Below are 11,385 nucleotides of genomic sequence, written 5' to 3'. Positions count from 1 at the left end.
GCCGCCTCCTGGCCGCTCCTTTTGCGCCGCTTCTCCCGGGAAGACTTCTTCCCCGTCATGATGCTTGAGCTGGAACCATCGGAAAGCCCGCTGTCTATGAAGCCAGCACCTAAACCTCACCCCGGCCACCGGGGCGGGCGCCGGCGTCGCGATTTTGCGTCATTTCCGGCCTCGTCGCAGACGCTGTGAGGCGTTTCCGGAGGCCGTGCCGGAACTCACGCGCCGCCTTTCCTCGTTGTGCGTGTGTTTGCCGTGTTGTTGAAGTTTGTTGTTTTTTCCTGCACAAAAGCCGGATGATAGAGCTTTCCATCTGCCTTATTGAGACTAGTTTTTAGCCTTTGTCAGTATACAAACGCACTGCTAAACCTGTAGTTTTTGATTCTCCAATTTCATTGCTCTTCAATTTTTATTTATGGCACAAATAGCATTGTAACAAAGAGAATTTAGGGGAAAACCTCATTATCATCAGCACCTGGACAGTTTTTTGAAAAGGTTTCCTAGGGAATTATACAGGAATAGGGTCATGTGCTTCGTTGTCCTTCCCGTTAACACTAATTCCTAGGTATGATTCCTTTTCGCTTCTGAAGGCACTTGGCACTAGTGTTTCATTGTATTTTCTCAATTTAAGTAATATTCAAAGGCTGGTGTTTATTTTGACATTTTGTCACGCTTCAGAATAATGAAGCTATAAGCAGCTAAAGAAAAAATTGCATTTCCCTATGGCATTTTGTACCCCCAAAATAAATTGATCAAAGGATATCAACATCCTTTTCTTCTTCTGATTAATCCATTCCCTGGAATATGGGACCAGCTGAAAAGGTCACCCACACACTGAAACCTTTCTTTCTTTCTTTTTTAAAGATATACTTTATTGATTTTTTATAGGGAGGAAGGGAGAGGGATAGAGAGTTAGAAACATTGATCAGCTGCCTCCTGTAAACAAGGTAAATGCCCTTGACCAGAATCGAACCCGGGACCCTTCCTTCAGTCTGCAGGCCGAAGCTCTATCCACTGAGCCAAACCAGTTAGGCCTCTTTCTAAAAATTGGTGCTAATGTATGAAAATATTAACTTTTAACTTGCATTTTTGACTTGCAATGTTGAATACTTTCCAACTGGTTGGAACACTATTTTCTCATCAAATCACCGGGTAATAAGTTTAACAATTTACTGTAATCAGTGTGTTGGTTATACATGTACACTAACTCTGTTGGTTAGATGGGAGGAGCAAGAATAAAATATTGTTGGCAGATCGCTGTGCCTGTCATTTCGCCTTTTGAATGTTCTTTGTACACAGCACTTTTATTGTTAATGAAGATGGTAGCCTTGTGCTATTTCTGAAAGGAATGCTTGATAAGCACTTATGTGGCATACATTTTGCTAGGCTTTTATATAAATATCTTATTTTGTTCTTCTATATTTTGAAATTCCAGTATATATATAATTAAACTGGGGCTGAGGTTATGCAACTTCTCCTAAATTAGCAAGTGGTGAAAATGTCATTGAAATGTATGACTTTTAACACCAAAGCGAATCCTCTTTCACTCTATTACATTGCACCTCTGGTTGTTCTTACTATTAAAATTTTTTAAATAATGTAGAAATAAGCAAACATTTCTTCCTTTGAAGACACAAGAATGAAAAAATGTGGTTTGGAAGCTTGTTTAAAGCCACCTTCTAGTCTATGTATCAAGCTTACATGCCTCTACCAGTACCATAGTTGAAATGGCTACAACAAAGTGTTGTTTTCCTCCATATTAATATCCATTGTTAACAACATCATTTATCAAATATCATTCTCTTCATTGTTTAGTTACTACTAACTGGTTATATATTTACCGGACCTATTTCAGTTTCTTCACCTGTAAATGTAAGATTACTAACAGTGCTTATCGCATAGGGATGAAGATAAACTTAGAATTAGTATAAAGTAATTGCTTAATGTATGAAATTTAGTTTACCTAAATTGTCTGATCTTTATGATGATACTTAACTGGTTTTCTTTAAATCCAGTTGCAAAATACCGTATAAACATTGCTGTATCGTGAGACTTTAAGTTTGATTAAAAATTATCATTGCCACTGGACATTTTACTTTTCTGATTTATTACAGTGAGTCCAGGAACCCCACGGTTATTTTTCAGTCACAGGACCTCACCTTTGGCCTAGGACCGAAATCAACCTACTTATTCTGTACAAGGGTGTTAGCTTTCTTCTTTTTTAAAGTTATCATTGTTCACTGTATTCTGAAGACTATTTTCCTCCACAAGAGGCACCAAAGTGGTTTACTTGCCCTCAAAGTCAAGATCCTGCCTTTCTTAGTACATCCAGAAAAAAAGCACCCTAATTTTAAACATTAAACAAAACCTGGAAAAAAAATTGGAAGAAAACAATGTCAAATAATAGGAAATGGGTATACCCATATATTTATTAAGGTGGAAGTAAGCATACTAATGTATGTTAAGTTTAAAAATCAGGTTATTTAACAATGTATATCATTTCTTTAAAAAAATAAAACATGTTTACATACCTTTATATGGTATTAAGAATGGTTCTCTCTGGGTAGTATGATTACCGGAAATTTTTATTTGTGTGTCTCATTACATGAATATGTATTTTTATATCCAGAAAAAATATTAAGGAAATCATAAGAAAATGTTTAACTGAAAAAGAAAAAATATTTAAAATACTACTAAACCATAACTTCAACACTTATCTTTCAAGTGGATTTTTTTTTCCTTTTGCTAAACTGTACTTTATGACTTTTCAAAAAACATGAAATACTGATACAGCCTGGCAGGTGTGGCTCAGTGGTTGAGCATTGACCTATGAACCAGAAGCTCACAGGATTCCTGGTAAAGGCACATGCCCAGGTTGCAGGCTCGATCCCCAGTAGGGGGCATAAAGGAGGCAGCTTATCAATGATTCTCTCTCATCATTGTTATTTCTATCTCTCCCTTTCCCTTCCTGTCTGAAACCAATAAAAATATATTTTAAAAAAATACTGGTATATTAAAAGTTGTTAAAAAAAGTTATACACTAATAGGAAGCAAAGTGTTTACAATAAGTTGCCCCTTACATGTTGAAAAGTAAACATATATTCTTAACCAAGACTGTTATGTCCAAAGGTACCTAGTATTTAAACATATTGTAGGTAAAATGTTTGTAACATGCTAACAAGAAAGCAGTGTAATGTAATGGACCTTGGCTAAACCCTTAACTTTGCAACTGAACTTTACTCTTTGATTTAAACCTCTGAATTTCAAATCAAAGATAGTAAAGCACAGGTTCATAATGGAACCAAGTAGAATCAAGTCTGGGTATACACCAGAAAGCTGCAATTTAATACTTAGCAAAATACATTATCTACTCTATTTATATTTACCCATTCATTTTTGACATTCCAGGTTTTCCCTTGGATTAATCTAGACCAGGGGTGGGGAACCTCTTCTCTAGCCAAGGGCCATTTGGATATTTGTAACATCATTTGCAGGACATTCCAAATTATCAACTTAAAAATTAGTCTGCTATATTTGGCCAAACATTTAATTAACTCATCCCTAATGACCTTGGCAGGGCCAGACCAAATGATTCTGTGGGCCTTATAGAGGCCACAGGCTGGACCTTCCCCACTCCTGATCTAGATAATCAGAATCTTCTTCTCCCCTATTGGGGAATTGATCTTCTTTGGCATTAAGCCAGGAAACTCATGGTTTTATATAACATAAATATGGAGAATACAGTGCACTATTTTATGCAGTCCTCTTTATAAAAAGATCTCTCCTCCTTTTTAAAATAGGAAGTTGCACTTATCTTCATTGAAGTTTTCTTAGACACTGTGGGAACCCTGTCCAGAGTATGCTGGATGTTCAAGGCCACTCTGAACGTGGGAATCCTAATCAGGTGTTCAAGGCTAATTTGCTATATGCAGGTGCAAAAGCAAAGATGCAGACACTGTGCACATGTGGCCTTCTGTAACACAGATTGATGCCACTATTTGGCTAGAAGCCTCTTTGTCTAAGTTAGTATAAAGTGTGTTACTGATCAGCTGGTATGAGCCTTTTATGTAGGGCTGCAGTATGTATAGCGGCCGCTTAGTATGGCTCCTGTGTTTGCTACTGTATTAGCAAAGACTGCTTGGTCCGACTGCTTTTTCTAATGGCTACTTAGTAGAAATGGCTACTTGGACTGCAATAAAGCTTCTCTTATATACCTAAGACTTAACATGTTTTCTAATGCCCAGCATCCAAGGAGGTCCAGTCTCTGGCAGAGGGGCTCAGACTCAACAGACATAATAAATTGCATAAAAACAGGGCTCATTCTTTGTGTTAGTTGCTAGGATGTTCACAAATTTGTGACACCCCCGCCCCCTCACTCCTAGGAAGTAGAACATGGTATGCACTTTTCTTCTTTTCTCCTATCATGATTCATCCTATTATCGACACTTCTGAAAATACAGAGATAACATCAGGATTCATTTGAGGGGTTTTAGGAATTAAACATCGAAGTGGTTAGCACAGAACATGGACAATGTTGGGAGCTCAAAAATACCTGCCAATAGCATAGTTTGATGTATTCTTGCTTGTACAGTTGCCTAAAATTTAATGCATTCCAAATTCCCTTTGAAATAATGGAAATGACCAAAAATAATCAAATTTCAAAACTGGAACGAATAATGAAGTTACCTCAAATAGTGAATGGCAAAAGAAACTACACCATAAACCTTGAGTTAACTTGAGTTAGCTTGGTAATTTGCTCTTACTTGATCTAAATATGAGCCATCAAACAAATTCACTTTCTATTTATAAATGGCTTAAATGAATACATTATTTTACATATTTTCAATATATGGAATCATTGACAACAAACTTCAGTTTTTAAAATTTCTAGAGTAGTTATCCTAAAACAAGACCTTGTATCAGTGCTGTTGAAAGAACCCAGCAATGAAAATGAGTAGAGCAGAAACTCAATAAAAGACAACCATCAACAATTACCAACCAAGGATATATAAGTAATAAAAACAGATTTAAATAAAAGCTCATCTTCTCCTGTGTGGCTAAAATACACAAATTATGCCACTGTAGTTGTTATTGATTATAACTCATTCTTAATTTGTTTCAAAACTCCTGAAAACCTACCCACATTATACAGGAAAATCTCACAGTTCATCAGTGCAAAAACTTTATTTCTCCTTCATTCCCCCCACCCCCTTATTACAAGATCTGAAATTTTATTTAATCCACAGCATTTTTTAAATGATCTGTTATCAGTCATGTAAAATGTGAGGAAAAAAACCCACATTGATCATTTTAATCAATTTAAAATCTCAGTCCCCTTCCCCATTGTTACAGCAAATTTAGGATAAGTTTACAGCATTCACTTACTTTAGCTGGTTCTGATACTGAGGCATATTTTTTTATTTGAGAATCAACGCCTAAAGACTTTGCTAACTGTATAGCATTTGAATCATCACTGATCAGTGTCCCAAGAGCTACAAGAAGTCTAAAAATGGCTTCTAGGTCTTGTACAACTTCGAAGATTGTGCTAATTACTGACAAGCATTGAGCTTTTCCTTCAATGTTATGGTCTTTATGAAAACAAACAGAATAGTTCAGGGTCAAGGTAGCCAAAGCAATGTGAATGTTCTTATTGCTCCCTGATTTCAGTTCTACTGCATGGGATATCAGCGCTTCCCTCTGGGACATCATGAGCTTTTGTCCTGCCTGGCCAACAAAACAATTGCAAAAAGTCCTCAGAGCAAGCAGCTGGTTCGCTGGTTTTCCTTTAGGGTTCAGAAGACTGGTCAGATGACTGCTGAATTGAGCCCCTTCCTTTTCATTACAGAAGTTCTCATTCACACTGGGATGTTTAACTGACAACCGAAGAATGTCAAGCGCAGGAAAGACGATATCTATTAAGAAGAAAAATTAATGAATATTTATGAAAATCCAGAAAATTTCTGTTACTCAATTTTTAAGGATTTTATTTCCTGTTACAAAATTAACAAATGCTCATTTCAGAAAATGTTAAAAATCATGTGCCTGCTTTCAAATGCATATATTTCTACAACTATGTTAATTGATTTTTCATACTTATAAAGACTGGACGTACTGCTACAAGATCATATATGCTTTGATAACCCAACAGAGTTGCATTCTTTTTAAACAGCTGACACACAGTGAGTTTTCAAATCCTTGTGGAATGAATGGGATTGGGACCTTGCTTTTAAAAATCCCATAACAAGTCTAGAGTTGAAGAGAGAATGTTCTTTATAGAATTCTAATGGACAAATGCTAATATAGGGTGCTTTTAGGTTGGTGGAGAGCTTTATATTCAAGGGACTGGGTAGACACCATCTGAACAAATGCACTAAAAAATCTTAAGCATCACTAAACTTTAGGAAACCAGAAATTATGTGCCTTGTGATAGAAAGGTAGTTTGCATTATCATTTAGAAAGGGTATTCACCTTTAAAAAACTATTGAATCAGAATCTAATTACGTCTAGCAGGACTATAGAGATAGAGCAACTCATTAAATGATCAGCCAAATCCACAATACGGGACATTTTGTAGGACAAACACTTTTTTTCCTCCAATAAATCAATAGCACACACACACACACACATACACACAAAAGAGTAGGGGAGAGGACGTTTTTAGAACTAAAAGTTAAATGTCTGGTAACAAATGGAAACTAGATTTTTGGTGGTGAGCACTGTATAGTGTATGCAGATATCAAATTGTAATGTTGTACACCTGAACCTTATATACTGTTATAACAACAAATGTTACCTCAATAAAAATAAAATTTTAGAAATAAAAATTAAGTAAATTTACTCAAAAAGAAAAAACCCTTATATCAAATGTTTGCAGCCTAGAGTTGACAGGTCACAAATAGTTTCTTGCATGGCTTGCAGGGGATCCACAAATGCTCTGAAATGGAATACAAATGTATGGGGTCATTACATTACCTTCAGATCCTCATAGCACATGCAAGCAAAACAAGACAATGAATTGAAGTGGCGTAGTGAATCCTTTTTGTGAAGATTTTTATAACGAAACACCAATAATATTGATAGAAATGAAAAGACACACTTGCTGCTTTCTAGCTACATTTTAAAGAGTGTTTCTGTACCTTCAGGCCAGTTAATAGCTTTCCACAAAATCTGAAGTTGTTGGGCTGTGGGTTTTTCGAAAGAACTATTACATGTTATAGACAGTATCTTCTCAAGAAGTATCAGGTCATTCTCAGTTAACTTCTTCTCTTCTGGTGCAGTTCCATTAAGTTCCTTCAGTTTACCTAAAACCCAAAACCAAACCTTCAAAATTCTCTCTCTAACCAGCCATATAAAATACGTAAGTGTCAAGTTTTTCAATAAGTACATTACCATACACGATGGGGAAGTAAGACTTTTCATGGCAATTATCTAAGACCATAAAATAAGGATAAGGCTTGTGAGTCTTTTTAAGCTGAAAGGTTACTGTGATCTTTATTTTACCTATTATTTTCTAAGATCTTCTGAAGCTTTCTGCTTTGAATAAGTTTGAAAGTATATCATATTTGTAATCATTCTGAATGGATTTCAAAGCAGTATCATGTCATATATAGCCACATATGAGTCAATCCTCTATTTTCTAAATGAGAAAGTTTACAACTTTTAGCCAACTTATGTCAATTTCTACTAATCAATGAAATAGTCAAAAACTTTAATGTATTTATAATAATTTATTGACTCGTTCCATCTTCACTGTTGAAATCACATTATTTTAAACACAATTAATGGAAATAATTTTTCCCCCCATATTCATTATTTCATGAAACAATTTGTTTTAACCGCTTTACCTGCATCTTCAATACCGTATCCTTGTCGTCACCAGTGCCTCTTTGAGTCATCTAACACTGTTTCCTCAAAAAAATCTTTATCTCAAAACATAAAAAAGCCTACATTCCCATCCCAAAAGTTTTAAGAATATAAATTGTCCAAATTTACAAATTATCAATCAGAACTGGAAACTTGGACCTGTTTCACTATTTTTGGCACTGCAAAATTTAACACTATCAGAATATAGAAAACAAAGTTTATTTAATAAATGCAAAAAGAGATCTCTTGCATGTGTTGTATATGAGTTGAAAAATGTCCAGTTTTCCATAAATGTACATATACTTATTGTTCTAAATAAAGCAATTAAGAAAATACTTATGATTTTATAAAGATAGTGTAATTTTAGAAAGATAGGATAATTCTGACCAAAAATAAAACCCGTCTTATATTCAAGTATGTATGTTACCTCAAATAATTCTCTATTAGTCTTTGGCAAATAGAACTGGTAGTGTTTTTTTTCAGGCATCAAAAAAACCCATCATTCTGTTTTGAGAAAAATTAGCAGAAAAAGCAATCAAAGTCAACTGAGAAGTTTCACTTTTAATGTAAGTTTAAACAGCCTTATTCCAAAGGGCTATTAATTTTTTTTAAAGCCAAGATTTTTATCTTTTCAGTTCTTTACTCATTCTTTTTTTTAACATTAAGAACTTAGGGGATGGGATTCACTCTTTTCCCCTTTAGTTTTCTTCTCATTAAAGTCATCATAAAACATTTACCTTATTTTTGCATAAGGCGTCTTACAAAATATTAGGGGTCCATGATCAGATTGTGCACTTGTAGTCCACATGTGTGTAATACCACAACAGAAGTCTCTATCATGGAAGCACCAGTTCCCAGCTCATGTTAGGAGGAGAAATGGCGTTGAGAGCATGGAAAAGAGTCTGTGGATATATGAGAAAACTATTCAATTAAAATATACTTACCCAATATTTGTGTAGGGTTTGCTTGGTCAAAAGTGACAGCCTCTTTTTTAGGGAAATAAATATTCACCGTTTTAGATGCAGCTGATTGGTAGGCACTACTCCCTATTACAGAACAGAAAATGTTGAAAATCATAAGGAGTGGTCAAAAATGACACTTTTGTAATTGTATGACTTTGTTATCACAATTTAGATATGTAACTACTCAGTGCATGTAGTAACAAGCAACCTCAGAAAAAAAGAAAAACCATTTCTAAGATTTTATAGACTGTTTATATGTGATATAATACATTTTGGTTTCGGAATGGGAACTTAAATATAAAAAAAGGTTTTCTATTTCATATTTTCTAATCATATTTTTTAATAAACTTTTAAGATCAAAGAATACAAAATAATTACGAAATTCTCCATTCCCATCTACTCTAAGGTATATTGATCTCTTTCTTCTCATGTCTTTTATTGCTTATTCCAAATGATGTAGTAGGCATTGTCATTTTCTACATCATTTTAACAGATCACCCCAAGTTTTCAGTTCTTGAAAGTCAAAGGTTTTAGTCCTTTATATGATTTTACTTCTTAAGTTTGTACGTATTATAGTAACTGATGGTAAACAAAAAAATGACAAAAGGTGAAAATTCATACACAGTGAATAAAATTACTTCAGCTAAAGCATAATTTATTTCTAAGACATCTTATTAACATTTCAAATCTTAATTTATACATTTTTGTTCCAATGTAAAATTAAGGTATTTTTCAAAAAGATGAATAAAACATTTTAATCTAAGTATGTTAGAAATACAAGGGGGAAGGTAGATAGTGCAAATAATGAGATAAACATACAAAATTAATTGCTTATAAGGCACAAAATACTTATTGAAATGCTCAAAGATGAGCAACAAACCAAACTGGGTTGGGGGTCTCAGACAATTCGCTTATATGATTGCAAAGACAGACAGAAACTCCCGGATTGGAGAGGGCTCCCCTGAGGGCTCCCAGACTGGACAGGGTGCAGGTCGGGCTGAGGGACCCCCACACCCCCCAGTGCACAAATGTTGTGCACTGGGCCTCTAGTTCTCATATAAAATAAAGTAGGAGAAAATATATGCCAAGATATGTTAAACTTGCAAGAGGTAAACCACAAACTTATTTCTGCATTTTACTGACTAGATACTAAGAATAAAAATAAATAAAAAATTAGTTGTGCAGGAGAAGATGAAATATTATAATTCTAGGCCTAAATTATAAAAACAAATTCTTTTCAGAGCCCCCTTATGAGAACAATGTGTAATGTAGTGAATAACATTGTTAACACATTAAGAATGAACAAAGGAGAGACTGGAATAAACTGGGATTTGGCAAGGGTACTAAGGAAAGCAGCCGCAGTAGAACAGAAGTATATTAGAATCACATCAGAAGATTATGAAACTGCCCTTGCCAAGGGCACATATTAGACCAAGTGAGCATCTCTAGGGATGAGGTTGAAGTACTTTTTCTATGGCTCCCAGGTGATTCTAATGTGCAGTAATGATAATTCTGAGAACACTCTATAAGCCAAGCCAGCAAGTTTGGTCTTGATTTACTATATAGAAAGTTCTCTAGCAAGAAAATATACACCAATTTTCTTAATCTTTTATTAAATAAGAGTTTCAATACTTTAAAAATCTTTAAAAAAAAAAAAAAGGAAATGAAAAGTGTATACCTGTAAATGGATCAACTCCAGATATGGTAGCTCCTATACTTGCAGACCCTGGCACATAACGGCCTGCACCTAAAATGCAATAATACACCAAGTAAGCAAAAGTAACTGCAAATTATAAAGTTCAAACTGCCCCCCTTTATATACAATAACTTATTTTCACTTTTGGTCATACTTTGAAATGGCATCTTAGGAAAATAATCCTCAAGTTATAAAAGAAACAGTAGAGGTCTCATACATTATTAGAGGCCCAGTGCACGAATTCGTGCACCAGTGGGATCCCTCAGCCTGGCCTGCGGGATCGGGCTGAAACCAGTTCTCCGCCATCCCCCGAGGGGTCCCGGATTGTGAGAGGGCGCAGGCCAGGCCGAGGGACCCCATTGGTGCACAATCAGAGCCAGGGAGGGACACGGGAAGTTGGCCATCCGAGGAGGGACCGCAGGAGGGCTCCAGGGCATGTCAGACCCATCTCACTCAGTCCCAATCGCCCGACCCCAGCAGCAAGCTAACCTACCAGTCAGAGCATCTGCCCCCTGATGGTCAGTGCATGTCATAGTGACTGGTCAATCGGTTGACAGTCTGCCCCCTGGTGGTCAGTGCATGTCATAACAAGCGGTTGAGTGGCCTTAGCATATCATTAGTATATTACCCTTTGATTGGTTGAAAGGATGACTAGTCGACTGGACACTTAGCATATTAGGCTTTTATTATCTATCTAATAAAAGGGTAATATGCTAATTAGACCGAGAGACCTTCTGGACAAAGCCATGGCGGCAGGGCCGAGGCAGAGGTGGTTAGGGGTGATCGGGTTAGGGGTCCTCTGGCAGTTGGGGGTGATCAGGCCGGTGGGGGAGCAGTTGGGGACAAGCAGGCTGGCAGGGGGGCCAG

General features: G+C 36.0%; 1 protein-coding gene across 1 annotated transcript in view; it reads right to left on the bottom strand.

Annotated features, from left to right (window-relative positions):
• Positions 1–4,075: 4,075 nt before the first annotated feature.
• Positions 4,076–11,385, bottom strand: part of PLAA (phospholipase A2-activating protein) — a 25,389-nt gene continuing 18,079 nt past the window's right edge. The window contains exons 10-13 of the mRNA XM_005884903.2: positions 10,501–10,569; positions 8,805–8,906; positions 7,134–7,298; positions 4,076–5,909 (exon numbers count right to left, since the gene is read on the bottom strand). Of these exons, the coding sequence (XP_005884965.2) occupies positions 5,344–5,909; positions 7,134–7,298; positions 8,805–8,906; positions 10,501–10,569 (902 nt within the window). The 3' untranslated portion in view covers positions 4,076–5,343. The remainder of the gene's footprint in view (positions 5,910–7,133; positions 7,299–8,804; positions 8,907–10,500; positions 10,570–11,385) is intronic.

This window comes from Myotis brandtii, unplaced genomic scaffold (genome assembly GCF_000412655.1).
Source record: "Myotis brandtii unplaced genomic scaffold, ASM41265v1 scaffold871, whole genome shotgun sequence".
NCBI classification, from domain to species: Eukaryota; Metazoa; Chordata; class Mammalia; order Chiroptera; family Vespertilionidae; genus Myotis; species Myotis brandtii.
Note: the sequence above shows the minus strand (reverse complement) of the source record. Positions and strands in the feature narration are given on the sequence as shown.